This window comes from Gasterosteus aculeatus, chromosome 4 (assembly GCF_964276395.1).
Source record: "Gasterosteus aculeatus chromosome 4, fGasAcu3.hap1.1, whole genome shotgun sequence".
NCBI lineage: Eukaryota > Metazoa > Chordata > Actinopteri > Perciformes > Gasterosteidae > Gasterosteus > Gasterosteus aculeatus.
The window spans coordinates 35,721,654-35,742,311 of NC_135691.1; the positions used below are offsets into that span (position 1 = coordinate 35,721,654).

Below are 20,658 nucleotides of genomic sequence, written 5' to 3' on the forward strand. Positions count from 1 at the left end.
TTAGGTCATTTAACCTTTGATCATCTACCACAAATTATTAAACAACTAAATTATATTTATTACATACTAGTATACTTTCAATGAAATGAATATTTTTACATAAAGTTATAGTATATATGAATGTGTAACAATATAAAATGTATACTATTAAATACATACATGTAATAATATTCAGTGTTCAAGTACGTACTACGACCTTATTGATATTACACAAATATGTAATAAAATGGACAATAACAGAAGACTCTTTGTGAAAGATTTCCTTTAACCAAAACTCAAATATCTTTACAAAATCAAATAATAGTTCAGAAAAAGCAGGTTTGAAGTCCAACTTCCTGTATTAAGACTGATCATTGTTATTGATCATCTGGGTTTTAATTGGCTTATTTACTCCAGGAGGAGATCTGATTGGCTCCCAGAGGGAGGCGGGCTCAGATGAAGCCCCTCCGGATGTCGGCGGCTCGCCCCCCCATAGGTCGGCCTCGGGGGAGCCTCCGGTCGAGGCCCGGCGGGCCCACGGGGTCGTAGCGAGGGCGGGGGAGGAGGACGCGGGGGAGGCCCGGGTTCTGGTCGTAATCCCCCCCGATGATGCCGGGCAGCGGCGGCTGGAGGGGGGCGGGGACGAAGGGGTTGCGGTGGAAGGGGGGGAGGGGGCGGGGCCAGGTCACCTGTCGGCGCTCACAGCGGATCTTATGGAACCTTTTGTAGAGCTGGAGGTGATTAAAAGGAGAATTAATATCAAATACGTAAATAACACTCATTCATTAAAGATATGTTAAATAATATATATATGCATCCTTACAATCATCATGTTCCAATTAATGCATCTTTCATAAAAAGTAAATCAACTAAGTGAAAAAACTAAATCTCACAAATTCTTTTAAGATATCTTTGTGAAGAAACAAACAGCGAGTGATTGACCTCCTTCCAGTCGGTGTCTCTGGAGCGGCTGAGATCTCCATCTGCAAGACACAGAGGAGCTTATTGATCGCCTATCGACCGCTTATTGATTGATGGGCTTCGGATGATGGGGGCGGGCTCCTCACCTGAGAAGTCCCGGCGGTACAGGTGTCGCCATAGCGACGAGTCGGCCGTGGAGACGGCAAAGCGCCGGCAGACCGCCGACAGTCGGACCACCGATCGGACGTCGAGCAGCCGCAGGACCCGAAGGACGAGTTCAGGGGGGAGGGCGGCCAGACCGAACAGCACCGGCAGCGCTACGGCTGGAGGTCACAGAGGTCACGGAGGTCAAGGTCACAGACTACATGTCAACATCGTTGGAAACAAAAATCATTCAAAATCATTTTATTCTACTGAATTCTCTGTGTATTCTTTGGTTCATTAGAAAAGCTTTTCTGCAGAAAAGTTACATTTAAAATAGAAATCTGTCAAATGAAATGAATAAATGACAAACTGCAGCGAAGAGAAGCCAGTTAGTAAACGTCAACACAAATATCAACATAAATATCAATACTAATGTTGATATTAATATCAGCACATTTAAAAGCAGAGCGATGAGCCGCTGTGTTTAGCGGATGACGTCATGTGGGCGGCGGGCGGTACCGTCTCTAGCGGCGGCGATCAGAGGGTAGGCCAGCTGGTCTTTGAACACCCGGGACAGTTTACGTAGATCTCTGTAGATCGCCGCGGCGCCTTTTCCTGAAGCAACGACAGAGACGTGACATCATCATCATCACCACCACCAGGAGCTGTGGACCAATCAGGGAGCAGTACCTGGCTGCTGGTCCGTCACGTAGCTCGACGGGTTCACACACAGTTTGCGAACCGCGTCGACGGTTTCGTTCACCTTCAGGGTCGCTACGGCAACAACAGAGAGGAATGTTAAAAATGCACCCAGATTTGATTCCGGCCGCCTGTAATACCTTTTACCGTTCATCACAGCCAGAGGCCAGAAAGTATTATTTTGATTGTGAGTTTCATCTTTCCGATGGTCCTTGAATGCATCATGTGTGACCAACACAAAGAAACCAAAACTTATATTAATTTCATTCTCATTTTCAGTCTCTTTGTTTTAACCAGATTATGTGAAAACAATGAAATCTGAGCCCCTCAAATCCTCCGTCATTCATCGGACCCACAGTCATGTGACCTGACCAGAAATCACACTGTGAGCGGACATTAGGATTCTACGGGTATACGAGTGAGCTGACCGTTGATGACGAGCACGGCGCCCATGCACACCGACACCACCAAGGCCCCGCTGCCCTCACACAGAGGGTGGGTGTACTGCAGCTTGTAGACTCCTGGAGACCTCCATCCTGCAGGCATCTCCGAGGCCTTCAGCTCGCCAGCCTACACACACACACACACACACACACACACACACACACAGTTCATTCATGAAACCCACTGACCGCCCCCTCGGATGGGAGGAGCTGCCCCCCCTCACCTGAGGAACGAAGCCCGTCTCCAGCATCAGGAGGTGTCCGGCCACCACCACGGCGTCGCTGGGGCTGGAGGTCTGGGCCGAGTGGAGGAGGAGCTCCAGGGAGGCCGGCGCCCGGCCGTCCTCTGCCTCGCTGCACAGCATGGGCTCCCAGCGGGGGGGCGGCGGGCCGGTCCGCTCGGGACCCGGTACGGTGGGTGCCAGTCTGCTACTGCTCGACTGATTACGAAGACACAACGAGGTCAGACACGTTCATGTCAGCTGAGGTTTGTTACCACGCGAGTCCGTAATCGGTGACTAGAGGACGTTTGTCCGTCAACATCTTGGTTTGTTGTAACCAGAGAAGGAGGAGCTTAACTGACGACGTCTCTGTGAGAGACCTAGGCCCCGCCCTGCTTTATGGTCTATTTGACTTTACATGAACCATAGTCCACTAAATGAACATCATGCTGTTTTAAAGAAGACAATACATGTTTACAATGTTTACTGAGGGAATAAATCAAGAGAGAAGTAGAGTCATTTCCTCATAGACGTCTATGGGAGCAGAGGAGTCGCCCCCTGCTGGTCACTACAGAGAAGTAGAGTCATTTCCTCATAGACGTCTATGGGAGCAGAGGAGTCGCCCCCTGCTGGTCACTACAGAGAAGTAGAGTCATTTCCTCATAGACGTCTATGGGAGCAGAGGAGTCGCCCCCTGCTGGTCACTACAGAGAAGTAGAGTCATTTCCTCATAGACGTCTATGGGAGCAGAGGAGTCGCCCCCTGCTGGTCACTGCACAGAATGCAGCTTTAAGACGTGAATCTTTGGCTCCACATTAAAGAAGCGGAGGTTGTCTCCTGGTCCATTCCCTCACCTGGTTGGATGTCATGGCAGCCTGCTGGACCTGCTGGACCTGCTGGACCTGCTGGTTCTGGTTGTCAGAGTCTCCCGTGGTTCTGGCGGCGGTGCTCCCGTCGCTCTCGGCTGTTGACTCGGGCAGGACGACACAGATGAGATCTCCGGAGACGATGCCGCAGGAGGACAGAGTCTGGCCCGAGTCGGTCAGAAGGGTGGAGCCGTTCAGAGACAAACTGAAGTGTGAGTCGGCACTGAAACACAGAAACACGGCTTCACATCAGCAGAGAAACAAGTGCGTCATTTAAAAGCTGCTTGTAACTTCATACTTTACGCCTGTAATTAACCGTCTACTTAGAATGTAATAAGAAGAAAGCAAACATTAAATGAACTGATACAACCACATAGATAGAAAGAAGACAGAAAACATGAACGAATCTGTTCGTGAAACTGAGATATTAAATGAAAGTGAACTGCATCCTGTCTCTGGTGTCTCACCTGAGTCCCTGAGAGGACAGTATCGTCTCCCTGACGATGTCCGTGAGCTCCTTCAGACCGGCTGCTTCGCCCGGTACCTCCACCCGGCTGGTGTGCCGGTTGATCCGAACCCGCAGCTTCATGCTGGGAAGGACGACTGCAGGAGCATTAAGATTCTCAGTAATATCACAACTAGAGCCACGGCAGCAGAGCCACCGGGCTGCACACACACTTTGGGCCTTGGTGACCTTTGACTTCTTAGCAGATTCGATCCAAACTAGAATCGGATGGAGTTTGGTGCAAAGAACATCTGCTGCTCTTACTTTACAGGAGTCTCTATATACTTTGTATACTATTGGATAAAAGCAGATATAAAGACTCCATCTTTCACTTTTATGACGAGTCACTAACGTTGTTTTGGCGGTTTGGATTTTAGAAGTTTGGGTTCAGAATGAAACCAAACTGCGTTTTATAATAACACAAAAATATTTAGAATAAATAACTTTAATTGCTCGTAAACTACGGTTTAAAACTAAAGAGTTTGCTATGAACATGATAAAAAAACGACACATGATTGAAAAATGTTAATATGGATAATAATGGAAAATAATAATAAATAATAGAAAATAATAATATGGAAACAGTTTGTCATTGAATTCGGCTTCATATTTAAGAAGAAATTAAAAGTTTCGGTTTCGTTTGTGAACATTAACGTTAGCTAACGTTTCACGTCGCTACGTAACAACGAAGCTTCGCTAGTTAACTTGATGCTAACTAGCCCAGCTAGTTAACTTAGTTAGCTTCATGCTAACTAGCGTAGCTAGACCACTCGTTCCACCGAGGTGTTGCAGATAAAAGCAGCGGGAGCAGAAACGAACACTCGCCTGATGAGATGAAGCGAGTTCAATCCAGATCATCTGTAAACAACGACACAGCGGCGTCAACCTGCTAAAGCTAACCACACTGCTTCCGGTTGTCAAAACCGATACTTTCAAAATAAAACCCATAGTGGAAATGTTTCATGAAGAAAAAGGAAAAAATAAGAGTTACGGTTATTAGCCTGAACTTAAACCAAGTGTAGTGATTCGGGTTGTGACGACAATGATGTAACGACTGTTACACGAGGCAACTTGAAGAAGTTAGAAAAACAGATCAAGGTCAATGGCAGAACGTCCGGCTCTGCTTGGATCGTTTCGCAAATTTGACTAACCGCTCAACTTGTTGTATCTGTAACTACAACCACGCCGGGCTAACAGCCGGGCTAACGGCTAAGAGCCGGGCTAAGAGCCGGGCTAACGGGGCCTAAGATTAATCCTGGAGTCTCATGTGTTAAATCAGCTGCTGCTTTGATCCAAACAAAGTGTTTAACAGTTTTTCCGTTGTCTTCTGAATGTGTTCTGATTTATTTCCATTAACATGCATTACCTGTCACCAGTTTGATGTTAAACTATTGCAGTTGTTTACATCAGTGGTCCACGACCACCGCAAACAACGTGATGAGAGCCAAGTATAAAGTCACCTGCTTCCTGCGCCGCGAGGCTCATTTCTCAACCGCGTTTTCAGGTCCAAACGCGCGTGGGCTTCCGTAGCGCTGCCGGCACATTAAACTAGCGACGCAGCGGTTCTCGTGTAACGTCACACGTCTTTCTGATCGGAACCATGAGTCGGAGTTACAACGATGAGCTGCAGTACCTGGACAAGATCGGCACCAACTGCTGGAGGATCAAGAAGGGTTTTGTTCCCAACATGCAGGTGAGACTTGTAGCTGCTAACGTGGCTAGCTGGTTAGCTGACAGTTAGCACATGTTGGTTAGCTACGAAGACGAGGCAGGAAGTCCCTCTGGATGACATCACACCTTTCAACCTGATGTCGTCACAAGATTCAATGCACGTAACCCCTGAAATCAATGAAGTTCTAACCTGCTGATGACGCAACTACCAGCCGTGATGACGTCAGAAACCGCTCCAGATATAGTTTACGGTTCGGCGAGCTGAACGGGGCGGTGACTCCGGTGCTCCGGACGCACGTATGAATGTGCGCGTGGGGAAATACCACAACAACAACAACAACAAAAAGAAATTCACTTTTTTTTCTTTCTCCTTTTTTATGAATTGCACATTTTTTCAGAAGGGTCATTTCAGCTCAACTCTTTTTCTGTTTCTAAACTCTTTAGCGCTGCTTTGAAACGAGCCGTTGTCATTCTAAGAGATCTGATTGATTGAACACTGATTGATGACATCATGGTGAGCATCACAAGCCTCAAATGACCTCCTTGTTCCTCCAGGTCGAAGGGAACTTCTACGTGAACGACGCTCTGGAGAAGCTGATCTTTGAGGAGCTCCGTAACGCCTGTCGAGGAGGAGGTCAGCTCCTCTTCCTCCTCTTCCTCTCCCCTGACCCCGCCTCCTCCGCCTCACTCTCTCCCTCTCTGTCTCCCTCAGGTTTCGGCGGGTTCCTTCCCGCCATGAAGCAGATCGGGAACGTGGCGGCGCTGCCGGGGATCGTGCACGTGAGTCACATGACCGTTTGTGGGGAGGCCCCCGAGGTCCTGCAGCCCGACTGACTCGCTGCGTTCGCTCGTCCCTCAGAGGTCCATCGGGCTCCCGGACGTCCACTCCGGGTACGGGTTCGCCATCGGAAACATGGCGGCCTTCGACATGAGCGACCCGGACGCCGTGGTGTCTCCAGGTAACGTCACCTGACCCCCCCCCCTCACTTTAATCATTTCTTAAATGAATGTCATCATGGTGTGACATCATGGAGGGGGGGTGATGTGTGTTTGACGCTGCAGGGGGCGTCGGCTTCGACATAAACTGCGGCGTGCGGCTGCTGAGGACCAACCTGGAGGAGGGCGACGTGCAGCCGGTGAAGGAGCAGCTGGCCCAGGCGCTGTTCGACCACATCCCGGTGGGCGTCGGCTCCAAGGGGGTCATCCCCATGGGGGCCAAGTAAGGAGGGGACCACGGCCCCCGGCCCGTCTACCTGTGTCATCGCTTAGTTACCTCAGTTACCGGAGTAACCGGTGTTACCTTAGTTACCTGTGTTGCCGTAGTTACCGTAGTAACCGGTCTACCTATGTTAGCAGAGTCACCATAGCTACCTGTGCTACCCCCCCGCAGGGACCTGGAGGAGGCCCTGGAGATGGGGGTGGACTGGTCTCTGAGGGAGGGGTACGCCTGGGCCGAGGACAAGGAGCACTGTGAGGAGTACGGCCGGATGCTGCAGGCCGACCCCAACAAGGTCTCCTCCAAGGCCAAGAAGAGGGGCCTGCCACAGGTACGTCCCTGCAGCCCCGCCCCCCCGCGTGGGCATCAGCTGTCCGTTAACACGCTCCCCTGCTGTGTCTGAAGCTGGGGACCCTGGGGGCCGGAAACCACTACGCCGAGATCCAGGTGGTGGACGAGATCTACAACGACTACGCCGCTAAGAAGATGGGCATCGACCACAAGGGGCAGGTGTGCGTGATGATCCACAGCGGCAGCAGGGGGCTGGGCCACCAGGTGGCCACAGGTAGAAGCACCATGTCAATATAACGGGGACGACGTCTTTGATATCTACTAAAGGACACCAGCAGAGCTCATTTACACACATGTTTAATCTTGAGCATTAGTTACAAATGAATATCATCAATGTATCAGTAAGTACGTTAAAGATGAATTTAGTATATTATAAGTATAACGATGTGAAGATTAACACTGATTACACGTGGTCAATACAGGAATACTACAAATAAACGCATATTAGTCTGTCAAATGATGAAGGATTTATAGAGGTTCAGGGTCACGTGACCTCGTCTAAATACGTGTTGTTGACAGACGCGCTGGTTGCCATGGAGAAGGCGATGAAGAGAGATAAGATCACGGTGAACGACCGCCAGCTGGCGTGCGCTCGCATCACGTCTCCGGAGGGGCAGGACTACCTGAAGGGAATGGCCGCCGCCGGCAACTACGCATGGGTCAACCGCTCGTCCATGACCTTCCTCACCAGACAGGTGAGCTCACACCTGGAGAGACCCGAGACACACTGAGGACACGCAACACTGCCTCAGACCAGTTGAGGTTCTGTCAGGACAGGTGTAGGACCAGCATGCACCTGGGTGACGTATACTTTTAACCAGCCGCCGAGTTATATATATATATATATATATTAAGTGTTTGTTGTTGTGTAAGAAAAGCCTGTAAAAGAAACCAACCAGTGGAGCTTTTTCTTACTACACTGTAATAGTTCTATTATAACACCACTAACATGTACTGCATGAAGCTCCTCTAGTACCACTGACGTAGTATTATTATATGTTCTAAAACTCCATCTGCGTCAGTGACTCATGGTGATGACATCATCGTCCATGATGAGTTCATTATCATATTTCAGGCCTTCTCCAAAGTGTTCGCCACGACCCCCGACGACCTGGACATGCACGTCATCTACGACGTGTCCCACAACATCGCCAAGGTGGAGGAGCACATGGTGGACGGGAGGCAGAAGACGCTGCTGATCCACCGCAAGGGCTCCACCCGGGCCTTCCCCCCCCACCACCCGCTCATCCCCGTGGACTACCAGGTAACCCGGCAACCAGAGACACCTGTAGAGACCAGAGCGAGACGCACTTGTGGGGACGGTGGTGTTTGACGGTGTCTCGTCTTTTTGGGGGGGTTCAGCTCACAGGTCAGCCGGTGCTGATCGGAGGGACGATGGGGACCTGCAGCTACGTCCTGACCGGGACGGAGCAAGGCATGACGGAGACGTTCGGCACTACCTGTCACGGAGCGGTATGAGCCCGTGTTTAGAAAACATCCCTTTTGTCTCTGTGGCGTGTGGAAGCCCCGCCCACTTCCTGTTGACCACAGACAAAATACGGCGAGAGACACATGAGGTTTTTATGCACTTGAATCCTCTGATTAAACATGAAAGATCTACAAGCGAGATTTACAAGCGACATATCAGCACGCTAGCTAGTTTGCGGCCATGTGGCTGCTAGCATGCTAGCTTGCGGCCATGTGGCTGCTAGCATGCTAGCTTGCGGCCATGTTATATCACTTTCTCGATGCGCAAACCGCTTTTGAGAAACATAATTCCTGCCACTTATCACGCAGAGAAATATTTGTCCCTCTGGCATTATCGTACGTATTTGTTTTCTGAAAGGTCCCACATGCAACAGGAAGGGGCGGGACTTCCCACTAACCCTAATATCAATCACGTGATCAATGACTTTAAATGCTGCAGGGGCGCGCTCTGTCCCGAGCGAAGTCCCGCAGGAACCTGGACTTCCAGGACGTCCTGGACAAGCTGGCTGACCAGGGCATCGCCATCCGGGTGGCATCGCCCAAACTGGTGATGGAGGAGGTGCGGATACTTAGATTTCAGTCAGAACAGGAATTCATTAAAAGTAATTCGGGATGGTTTCTTGTATGAATCTGATTATTTGTTTTCAGGCTCCGGAGTCGTACAAGAACGTGACGGACGTGGTGAACACGTGTCACGACGCCGGGATCAGCAGGAAGGCCATCAAGCTGCGACCAATCGCTGTGATCAAAGGCTGAAGCTCCTCCCCCTCATGTGGGGCGGAGCTAAAGATTTCATCCAAAAATAAACAGGTTTTCTTTTTAGGAGTTAAATGAATGTCAATTAACTGGACACTTTTTATCTCAATAAGAGGAAGTCAACTAAATGTTTCAAAGTTATTGAAGCTATTCAAGTTATTTTTCATGTTTTTGAATAACTTAATCTGTTTATGAATTTCTTTTACCTTTTTATAATTTGGTTGGCAGATTATAAAAATGAGTTCATAAATGAGTGAATGGACTTGATTCATGATTAAAGACTTTAATGGGACTTGATTCATGATTAAAGACTTTAATGGGACTTGATTCATGATTAAAGACTTTAATGGTACAGAAGGTTTGTCTTTGCTGCAGGTGGACGTTCAAGCTTCAGTTCTGAAGACTTATTGAATAAAACCTGATGCAGAACCGTTCTTTGTTCTTTAATACTGGAACACAAAACCTCACGTGTTTGAGGGATAAATAAAATAAAACATGAACAGAACTCTGACCGCCTCGAGTCCGTAACTGAAAACACGGTACGACATTTAGGATCCACGAGACGTTTATTCTGCTCTCCGAAGCAACGTAACCTGAAGTTATCGACCTTTTGCTCTTGGCTAGCACTCCCCCCGCTCCCAGTCTTTATGCTAAGCTAACACATTAGCAAGAACCAAAACTCTTACTATATTTAAAGTACTTTAGTGATATTCTACATGTCAATCCTTTTTATACGCGAGACCCGTTGGCTCCGCCCACAGAATCGATGACATCGACCATAAACGTCACGACTTCTTGAATGGAAAATTAAAATCAAGCCGCTTATGCACAAAAAATCATTGTTTTTAAATGGAAGCTCCACAATTAGTGAAACATCAAGAAAAACAAAATCAATCACCAGTTGAAATGAAGACACTTGGAAGTCAAAATGTAGAGATATTAATTCTAATCCGGCAGCAAGAACTTTACGGTTATTTAATAATCATTTTGCGGCAGTATTGATCTTCCAGATGGGAATGAAGATTAGAAAACCCTCAGAACCGTATTTACACGTAACATGTCGTGTTTTCCTTTCCATCTCAAGTTACGATATTAGACGTTTTCCGAGGAAACAAACGTCCGCTTGTGAAATAATACGCAGGAAGGAGAAGCCGTTTCACTTCAAACTAAATCCTCAACATTTTGAATCAAATAAAGTTCAGCCCTTTTTTTTCCCTCCAAAGAAAAGTCCAACGTGGTGAAAAGTGATGGTTTTACTGGAGAAAAGCTTCGTTCCAGGCTTTTCCCAGAATGCTTCACACCAATCTGACTCCACGTGTGACCTCCAGAGGACGTCCTTCAGTCCTTCAGCTCCACTTCGGTGCTGAAGCGTTCCCTGTGGTGTTCGTGTCACTTCCTGTAGCAGGAGTCCTCCACTCGCCGTCTCCTACAGCCGGGCTCGCTGGAAGAACGCCTGCAATCAATAAACCGTGAGTCAGCAACCAATCGGTGGCTCCGGTCATCGATCAGCATCAAGCACTCGTACCTTCATGTAGCTCTTCAGCACTTTGACGTCCGGCTGCTGAAGGACTTGACAGAACTCCTGTGGGATCAAATATAAGAAAAGCTTAATGTGTTCTAAGCAGGAAGTGACGTGATCCCCGTCGTCATGGAGACTCACCTGAGAGATTTCCGGCGACACCTGGAGTGAAGGTAAATATTCCTGCTGCAGGAAGTGGATGAACTCCGGCCCCTGAAAGAAAAAAGGTCACTTTTAGGGAAAAGGGGAAGAAGAAGAAGCTGTTGATCGTCGATATTTACCCTCTTGAGATGAATCATCTTCAGCGTGAGCGCGCACTCCGACAGCGTCTGGAGAAACAGAGCACAGCGCTGTCACCTGCGCTCGCCTGAACCGCTCCAAGGGTGTGTGTGTGTGTGTGTGGGGGGGGTCTCACCAGGACGGTCTGCGCGTCTGAGAGGTCAAAGGTCGGCTTGAGGGGAGCCAGAAAACAGGCGGGAACAACATGCTTGTAGACAAAGTCGGGGAACCCCGGCATGCCGTCTTTTCCCCCTGCAGGTTGGACCAGAGGACGACAGGAAGTGAGGTCACCAGAGTGGACAAGACGACACACACACACACACACACACACACACACACACACACACACACACACACACACACACACACACACACACACACACACACACACACACACACACACACACACACACACACACACACACACACACACACACACACACACACACACACACTTCTCACCCCACAGCTCCACCAGCCGGGACAAGACCACGAAGCACGTCTTCTGGGCGATGGGGTCGGGGAAGTCCACGGCGCCCTGGATGATGGTGAAGACGACGCGCTCAATGTTCTCCGCTCCTGAAGGGGAGATTTAAGCTTCTGTCTCGTTAGCTTAGCTTAGCTTAGCATAGAGCCTGAGCAACAGTTCGCATACAGGATAGAATGTTCTCACCCTGGTTGGCCATCACCTCGTTCATGCCGCTCCCGGCCACCGTCTGGATGAAGGTGAAGTAGCTCCTCCTCAGCATCTGCTTCTCCAGCGCCGCCGCCTGGTCGTTGTCCTCCGCCGGCCGCGCCAGCACGCCAAAGATGGCGAGCACCAGCGGCATGAAGACCTGCTGCAGGAAGGGAGACACCTGCTGCTGCAGGGGGGGTTTGGGGGGGCGGGCAGACTCGGTTATCACCCATCCTTCTCTACATGGAGGTCACGACCCCCCCTGCCCTCCGACCCCCGTACCTTGAACTTGGCGGTGATCTGGCTGATGAGCGGGATGAACTCCTGCAGGTCTTTGGCCTCGCAGTCCTTCAGCATGTGCTCCGAGGCGCTGGGGATGAAGGGCAGCACCTCCTCCTCCATGCAGATGATCATGCGGTGCAGGAAGGAGCGCACAGAGCTGCGCAGCGACCCCCGCCGCACGGGGCAGCTGAGCGCCGGCAGGAAGGCGTGGAGGCAGTCCCGGTACACCTCGGTGCAGCCGCACTGCTTCACCGTCTGCTTGTTGCTGAAGGCCTTGCTGGTCCGGCTGGGGGGGCGCGGGGGGGGATTTTATTATTCTCATTATGTACTGATTTGCCAACGAGTCGTGTTTCAGTTGACTTCATAATTACAATATTATTATTATAATTGGCTTCATTCACACAAGTGGTTTGGGGGAGGGGCTTATTTCCATCATCATGGTGTGTTCACTGCTTCCATGCTGTGTGAACCCAACGTTTAAAAGAAGCTGGATTGATTCAAATCAACCGATTGATTAAAAACCGTTTGTTGGTTTTCTTTTGCCAGATGAGGAAATGACTTCAACGTGTTTTGTCCTCTGCAGGAGCAGAAGACCAGCAGGTGGGATGGAATCAAATAGGAAAATAAACGATCTTATCGACACTTTTAAAATTATCGTCAGATTGTCGCGTTTCCGATGGTCCTTGAACTCGTCGAACCCACGTTGGATGTTTCTCCTCACCTGGCGAACCCGACGGCGTGGCTCAGGCAGTCAACGAGCGCGGCTCGCCGCTCGTCGTCCGTCTCCCGCGGCAACTTGGCGAGCACCAAGCGGAAGGCGTCCATCAGCGGCAGCAGCAGGCTCCTCATCAGCGCCTGCTTCCTGTCCGCCGGACACTCCGCGTTCACGATCAGCACGCCCGCCGTCTCAAACATGAACAGCTGGTCGTCGCTGGTCAGCAGCGCCAGGAGGCCGTTCTCCTGGGAGGCACAATGAAGGGGGGGGGGTTAGTGACAGAGGTCAGAGGGTCACATCCTCCCGGTGTCAATACATACAGGAGGAGCCAGTTCCAGCAGGTCCTGGATCCGGGTCAGGATGTCCTCGACGAAGGCGGTCATGTGTTTACTGTTGACACAGAAAAAACATGAACAACTTAAAAATACAATACAAATACAAACCATAAACACAATATCAGAGACCTGTCAATCACATGTAGCCCCGCCCTAAAGCCTCCCCTGCTTCATGGTCTGTTTGACTCCCAATGGACCATCATTTACTAAAAGAAGACTTGAAACTAGAGACTGAGACCATAAACTCATGTTTACAATGTTTACTGAGGGAATAAATCAAGAGAAGTAGAGTCATTTCCTCATAGACGTCTATGGGAGCAGAGGAGTCGCCCCCTGCTGGTCACTACAGAGAAGTAGAGTCATTTCCTCATAGACGTCTATGGGAGCAGAGGAGTCGCCCCCTGCTGGTCACTACAGAGAAATAGAGTCATTTCCTCATAGACGTCTATGGGAGCAGAGGAGTCGCCCCCTGCTGGTCACTACAGAGAAGTAGAGTCATTTCCTCATAGACGTCTATGGGAGCAGAGGAGTCGCCCCCTGCTGGTCACTACAGAGAAGTAGAGTCATTTCCTCATAGACGTCTATGGGAGCAGAGGAGTCGCCCCCTGCTGGTCACTACAGAGAAGTAGAGTCATTTCCTCATAGACGTCTATGGGAGCAGAGGAGTCGCCCCCTGCTGGTCACTGCACAGAATGCAGCTTTAACACGTGAACCGTGTGGATGATGTCTCTGCTTATCTTTGAGTGACTCACTGCAGCGTCTTGATGAATCGGGAGAAGAGGTAGGCCACTCTGCTGCGGACCTTTGGGCTGCTGTGTCTCAGTCCTCTTTGGTCCAGAAACGCCATCTGACAGTGAACGCAACACGGGATGAGTCACACAGACACACACTTATACAGGAGTTCAATGTGTGTCTCATTACAACATACAACACGTTGTATGTTGTATGTGTATGATCGTGTGTTAGCGTGTTTAGCGTGTCTAGCGCTCTCACCAGCACGTTGGGGATGTGTTCAGGCTCCACCAGGAAGAACTTGTCGTATCTGACGACGGTCTCAAAGAACTCCAGCGACACGGAGCTGTGCCGGTAGCTGCTCACGCCGCACGACACCAGCTGTGGGGGGAGAACACACAGAGTGGGCGTAACCGTGGCGACGCGAGGCCCGTCTCACCAGCCTGACCCGGTGACCCACCGTCCTCATCATGTCCTGCAGGGCGCTGGTCTTGGCCGTGTCTCCGGTGAAATGGGCGCCATGAGACGCCGGCAGAGCCTCGCCGAGCATGTAGAGCAGCCGCACGGCCACCTCCACCTCCATGAAGGGCGCCGTCTGCCAGGTCCTAGAGAGCAACGGGTTCATCGCACCTTTTTCTACACGTATGTGATGTTTTAGGTTAAAAGGTTTATTTCTTTAGGATCTATTTTAATGTTAGAAGGAAGAGTTTGTAGGACTAGTTTTCTATTTCCAACTGATTTTATACATAAGAAAAGAAATAAGGAAAGAAATGATGTAAATAAAGCAATGAACAGCATTTGCTGGGCGCTCACTGCATGGTGCCGTTGAAGACTCGCCGTACGGCCTTCAGCAGCAGCTCAGGAGAGACCTGAGCCAGTCGGTCCAACAACATCTTCAGCTGCTTCCTGTACTCCACGAACATGGCCTCGTCTTCTCCCTGAGGACAACGCACACCATCTGAGCCACGCGGTCCCCAGTCCACCACCACAACGTGGCCTCCTCTTCGCTCACCTCGTTCTCAAAGTTGTACTCGTCGTCGTACGTCAGTTTCTTGATGACAGCCAGCAGGACGGCCTGCAGGACGAGAGGCAGCGCGTCAATCATCTCAGACATCAAACGGAGGCTCAAATATGGCACAGCGTCGCTTCTAAACACTCACCTCCATGTTTGTCTGCTGCTGGTCCGTCAGCTGGGGGAGCTGAGAAATACATTTAAAAGTAAGCCAGAATATTCAGGACTAATAGTGTGAAACACTATTTGATATCCACGGACATCTGATATCCACATATGTGCCTTGAATAGACAATACGACAGTGGCCTGTGACTGGTCCAGGTGGAGCCCCTCACCTGCTTGAGGACGTGCAGGTACTCGTAGCAGAAGCCCACGATGTTGGCCGAGATGTCGTCGTCCTCGTGCACCAGCAGTCGCAGCAGCAGCGGCACTTTGGTCTCCAGCGCCTGCAGCGTCTCCGCCGCGTCCTTCACGTTGCCGGTCTTGGACAGTTTGGTCCAGCTGAGCACCAGACTCTGGCCCATCCCGTTCACCAGCCGGGAGAACTTGGCCAGGAAGTCCACGTCCTCCTCCTGACGGGACAGGAAGGGGAAAAAAGGAGACTAAACTAAACTACTGTCTCTCAAGTGTGTTTGATATTTGTTCATATTCATGAAGCAGGAGGTCCACCTGGTCCACGTTGAAGAAGCCCGCCGACTGCAGGACTCCACACAGAGACTCCACCAGCTTGGTTTTGTCCACGGGGTCCATCCCCTTGTTGACTATTTCAAACAGGCAGTCGCAGGCCTCCTCTCGCAGCTCCGCCACCGACATGTGACTCAGCAGCAGGTTGACGAAGCTGAAGACCAACGCAGGACACGAGGCGTCAACATTTCCTCCTTCCTTTGTTTACAACTTCAGTGCTAAACTATTTATTGGCAAGTGCGACACTTTTAGGTGCTTTTCTCCTCTGTTCTTCTACACATTTGGCGCAAGAATATTGTTTTTGCAACTTTGGTACAAACATTTCTTTGGTGACAGTGAGAGGTCACCGTGGAAACGTATTCATCGATAGGTTTCCCCTGAGAGGAAGCTTTGTCATCCTGACCCACCGGTCGTTGGCGATGAGGTTCAGGTCGATCCAGGACACGAAGGCCCCCACCACCTCCAGACACTGGCAGGTGAGCTCCGGGTGGGAGTGCTGGTACGTCTGCAGGATCTGGAACCAGGACTCCACCAGGTGGGGGATGCACTGCTCCCTCATGTGGTCTTTGATCAACGTGTTTCTACGCGTCTCCTGAAGGACACACGGCACAGCGTCAACCAAGAGCCTCCCGGGGGGGGGGACAAGGGTCACAGGTCATCGCAGGCTCACGTCAGGTAGGTGGAGGATGTCTCTGTCCACCACCTCGGCGTCGATGGCCATGAGGGTCCTCAGGTAGACGTCCACGCCGTGGGGGTTCAGGCCCACCAGGGACAGGACGTCGAAGAAGAACTTGGGCCACAGAGTCAGGTACTCCATGACGAAGGTGAGGGCGAAGACCTGGGCCGCCTTGTTCCTGATGAAGGGCTTCTCAGGCTGAGGGCTCATCAGCTGGAGACCAGGAGCACATGTCAATCATCAGACAACATATGGACAAGTGTGTTTGTGTCAAAGTAAATAAATACAGCCGATGGGACAACGAGAAGATGTGAATAATTCTTATATTAGTTGAATTTGTTGCAAAGTAAAACTCTACTAAAGTAAAAGCAGAACTTGCTCTCTCTCTCTCTCTCTCTATATATATATAAAAATAAAGGACTATATAAAGTAGTCTATATATATATATATATATATATATATATATATAAAAAGGAGTCTGTGAGTAGAACTGCTGCTCTTCTATTGCAAACATCACGTACCTGCGACTGGAGCCACTTCATCAGAGTCTCTCTGATCAGCTGCTGCTGAACTGACCTCAGACCAGCGTGTCTGCAAACACAACCAGCGCCCACGTGATGAGAGGAGAGCAGGACACACACACACACACACACACACACACACACACACACACACACACACACACACACACACACACACACACACACACACACACACACACACACACACACACACACCTGAACTTGATCTGGTGCTCCAGGACTTGGAAGCAGAAGAACTTGACGTGGTCGTCGCTGTAACAAACCACAGAAGAAGGCGTGAACGTGGTCGGGGGGAATCTCTGATGAAAGGTGGGAGGTCGACACTCACCTGTAGAGCCCGTTGGCGAGGACGTCGGCGCAGACCTCCCACGCGTCCTGAGACTCCTTCAGCTGCTCAAAGTAAGCCATGGCCTGAACACAGTCATATCACCTTCATCGTCACCACCTTCATCATCATCATCCTCACCACCAACACCTTCATCATCATCCTCACCAACACCACCCTCATCATCCTCACCACCAACACCTTCACCATCATCCTCACCACCAACACCTTCATCATCATCATCCTCACCACCAACACCTTCATCATCATCATCCTCACCACCAACACCTTCATCATCATCATCCTCACCACCAACACCTTCATCATCATCCTCAACACCACCACCTTCATCATCCTCACCACCAACACCTTCACCATCATCCTCACCACCAACACCTTCATCATCATCATCCTCACCACCAACACCTTCATCATCATCATCCTCACCACCAACACCTTCATCATCATCATCCTCACCACCAACACCTTCATCATCATCCTCAACACCACCACCTTCATCATCCTCACCACCAACACCTTCATCATCATCATCACCACCACCACCTTCATCATCATCATCATCACCACCACCTTCAATAACTAGAACCGATTGAGCCAACGAGGACGTGTAAAAAGACTCGTCAAAACCAGAGAAGAAGAAGACGAGTCTTCTGACAGACAAGCGTCACGTTTGGTTTTATTCTGACATTAAAGGAACGAGTCATTTATGGTACAACAGCAGCAACTAGTCCAACACTTCTCATAACAGACTTGATGTTTGTTCCACAGTACATTTCCTCGTGTCTTTACTGGCAGTGAGTTTTATTAAGGTCCACCGTCCCTCATCAAAGAAATCCTCCTTAACGGAGCATCAGAATTCTTGAAAGAAGTTTAAGATGATGCTACAAACGAAATACACAATATGCCCTCAGTGTGTAAATAGATCATATAAATATTCCATCTGATTAAACAGATCACAGGTGTCTCTTTTATCTCCTCAATCCACCGAGTGATGGTTGGTGGAGTTTTAACCCCTAAACTTCTCTGCAAGTAGACAGAGGGAATGCTACGCTGTTTAAAAATGTAAAGGGATGATATCAAAAATACTAAATGGGATGCAACACTTCAGGAAAACAAAAAGTAACATGAAGTCAAACCAAAACAGGAACACATTTATTATACTGTTGTTTCTAACATTTAGATTGTCATCGTTTTAGACCTGAAGGTAACGTGGCGTCCTACCCTGTGCCTGTAGCGGGCGTCGGCGTTGGGGTCGAGCCCCAGCAGGGCCTGCTCGTCCATGACTGCACAGACCGACTGGCAGGCCATCAGTGGGTTAGCTGCCCTCCAAAGACGCTTCTCTCCTCTCTGCTGCCGGACGGCAGATCTCGCTCATCTGGGGCGGGAGGGAAAGACTGGATGAGTGTGTGTACACGTGTATATCAGGGCTGTCCACCACGGTGTCCCTAGAAGACAGTGGTTTGAAAACGTCCCTCTAAACGTGGACACTGTTGGCCTTTCAAACACGTCAAATGATGGAGAGTTGGCAGCAAAGTGCACGAGGACAACAGGAAGAGTCGCTATTCCAACATGTTCCCCCTCCAACACCATCACATGGGTGGAGTTTGTTTAAAATACAATTATAATATGTGTAGATTAAATCCAGCATTCTGATTGGTTGAGAGCGAGTCACGAGGTGTACATTATTAAAGCAGAGGCTGTACTTCATGTCCAATAATGTTACAGTTCCAGATTGTTTTTGTTGCGTCTGTTTGTTGACAGTCTGGGACGTTTCTCTGGCTACTGAAACACAGCGTTTGGTGCCTACAGCTGGAAGGCAGATGTTTACGTTTATTTATGTCGCCGGTAACCGTGTTATAAAAGCCACAAGGTGCTCGAGGCAGCACGTTGCTTAACTAAACAAAAGTTGTAAAACGCAGTGATTACTTGTTAATTTACTGCAGTAATAGAATGTGAACACTTCCATTGGGTCGGCAAACTGTCACAGGTGAACGACGCGCCACACCTGTCTGCGTGACGTCAGCTTAGCTTTGTTTTCATTTGACAAATGAATGAATGAATGTTTACTCTCCGGGATGCAACGTTCAGAGAGGATCCATGTCAACACCGACACGTGCACTGAGCTTTAAAGGGGCGCGAGGACGTCACGTGTGACCGCTCCTCAAAGTAAAGTTGATAGTTGGTGCTAAACTTGCTAACATGCTAACCTCTTCACCAGCTGTTCGCTACCCCCCCCCCCCGGTGCTGAACGTGCTTACATCTCCACTAGTTGTTAGCTACAGGGCGGTGCTAACATGCTAACATCTTAACTGGACACAACTCAAGCTAGCGTTAGCCGGATAGCTCCATAGCTAGCAGGCTTTGTGGATTCATCCTGACGCTGTAAGTCGTTCCCGGGAAGCTTTCCTTGATGTTCACACAGAGAGAGTGGGATCCATTCACGCTACATAACTTCAAATGTGTTGTTTATTAACCCCGCGTATCACGCTCACGTCACCTCGATCCCCGCTTTGGAGATCTCACCGTGACAAACTGACGTTAGCCGTCCGTTAGTACACTGAACCGGGCGAATGAGACACAAACACCACGTTGTGTACAACCGACCTTAATTAATCAACTTGTCTCATCCGCGTTTTCTCTGCGTTTTCCTGCGCGTCAGCTCGCCGCGGAAAACCATCCAGATATCTCACGCGTCGGTCAGACTTCACGCAACAGTAGCGGCGGCGTGTCCACTCGGCTAACATCCGGGTCACACCAGTTAACATCCGGGTCACGCCGGAAGAGTTTTCTACAATATGAAATGTATGTCATGTTTACTATAGTAATTATTACTGTTAAACATTGTTGTGTTATAACCACGTGTGTATTATATGTAATATATGGCGTAAAATTAAGTTGCTAACGTTCAAGAGACTGAAGTTGTTTTCTGTCTCGTTCCTCTATTCTAATATTAGAAGAACATTTATTAGACCATTAAATGCATGTTTTAACTCATAAAACTGCTACTAGACATCACAAAAGTATTATTAACTATATCAAAACATTTTAATAATCCCTCATATGGAAATTAAACACTGTTGGGTTAAGGTTAGGGTGGAAATACAACTGACTAGATACATATGAAGGCCAGATGTCTCACACGGCGGCCATCTTGCCACAGTGAGCTCGCTCACCCATAACATTGTGTTGGTAGTGATACATGGATTTTTTAAATAACCATACCCTGCTCAACTTTCAACCAATTTTTACACTGTTTGGTTTGTTATAAACGTCAGATATGTAGTTATGAGACTACATACATACTATGCATAATTATGTTATATTCTTAAAAATAGAATAATGTTCTAAAATAGGTACAAGATTTCCCTTTACAAATACACATCAAGAAATGCTCCATGTTGAAATTCCTACCCTATACAGCGATGTATTTATGACACTACTTACTGTTATGATTATAACCATGGGTTTTTAGAGTGTCATCCGCTCTGCAGAGAGGCTGATCGGCTGCAATCTGCCGTCCCTGCAGGACTTGTTCGCTTTCAGGACCCTGAAGCAGCTAAAAAGATGGTAGCCGACCCCTCCCACCCCGGACAAAACCT

At 49.2% G+C, this 20,658-nt stretch overlaps 3 protein-coding genes across 6 annotated transcripts; 1 reads left to right on the forward strand and 2 right to left on the reverse strand.

Moving 5' to 3' along the window:
* Positions 1-37: 37 nt before the first annotated feature.
* fbxo7 (F-box protein 7) lies at positions 38-5,558 on the reverse strand. Of its 3 annotated transcripts, none has more exons than XM_040173143.2 (10): positions 5,239-5,558; positions 3,741-3,876; positions 3,262-3,496; positions 2,411-2,626; positions 2,172-2,313; positions 1,735-1,818; positions 1,564-1,659; positions 1,047-1,223; positions 922-962; positions 38-710 (listed from the first exon to the last, which is right to left on the reverse strand). In XM_040173143.2, the coding sequence occupies exons 1-10, from the start codon at positions 5,261-5,263 to the stop codon at positions 432-434; spliced, it is 1,431 nt and encodes a 476-aa protein (XP_040029077.2). In that variant the 5' UTR covers positions 5,264-5,558; the 3' UTR covers positions 38-431. The 3 variants fall into 3 exon arrangements, with proteins under 3 accessions (XP_040029077.2, XP_040029079.2, XP_040029078.2); XM_040173145.2 differs by having other exon boundaries at positions 5,145-5,296; XM_040173144.2 differs by lacking the exon at positions 5,239-5,558 and adding an exon at positions 4,604-4,817.
* On the forward strand, positions 5,286-9,765 carry rtcb (RNA 2',3'-cyclic phosphate and 5'-OH ligase). The gene is made up of 12 exons (XM_040173142.2): positions 5,286-5,471; positions 6,005-6,083; positions 6,162-6,229; positions 6,309-6,408; positions 6,512-6,668; positions 6,840-6,996; positions 7,071-7,230; positions 7,536-7,711; positions 8,092-8,280; positions 8,379-8,489; positions 8,944-9,063; positions 9,153-9,765. The coding sequence occupies exons 1-12, from the start codon at positions 5,379-5,381 to the stop codon at positions 9,258-9,260; spliced, it is 1,518 nt and encodes a 505-aa protein (XP_040029076.1). The 5' UTR covers positions 5,286-5,378; the 3' UTR covers positions 9,261-9,765.
* Positions 9,766-9,807: 42 nt separating this feature from the next.
* xpot (exportin, tRNA (nuclear export receptor for tRNAs)) lies at positions 9,808-19,847 on the reverse strand. Of its 2 annotated transcripts, none has more exons than XM_078100838.1 (25): positions 19,664-19,847; positions 18,281-18,434; positions 17,042-17,124; positions 16,909-16,965; positions 16,693-16,762; positions 16,166-16,384; positions 15,903-16,087; positions 15,481-15,649; positions 15,147-15,383; positions 14,959-14,997; positions 14,811-14,873; positions 14,612-14,736; positions 14,259-14,403; positions 14,060-14,179; positions 13,819-13,913; positions 13,052-13,121; positions 12,738-12,976; positions 12,017-12,302; positions 11,732-11,918; positions 11,521-11,637; positions 11,195-11,310; positions 11,061-11,108; positions 10,921-10,992; positions 10,786-10,842; positions 9,808-10,713 (listed from the first exon to the last, which is right to left on the reverse strand). In XM_078100838.1, exons 2-25 carry the CDS (start codon positions 18,365-18,367, stop codon positions 10,687-10,689), a joined length of 2,913 nt encoding a protein of 970 aa, XP_077956964.1. In that variant the 5' UTR covers positions 18,368-18,434; positions 19,664-19,847; the 3' UTR covers positions 9,808-10,686. The 2 variants fall into 2 exon arrangements, with proteins under 2 accessions (XP_077956964.1, XP_077956963.1); XM_078100837.1 differs by having other exon boundaries at positions 11,732-11,921.
* Between the last annotated feature and the right edge of the window lie 811 nt (positions 19,848-20,658).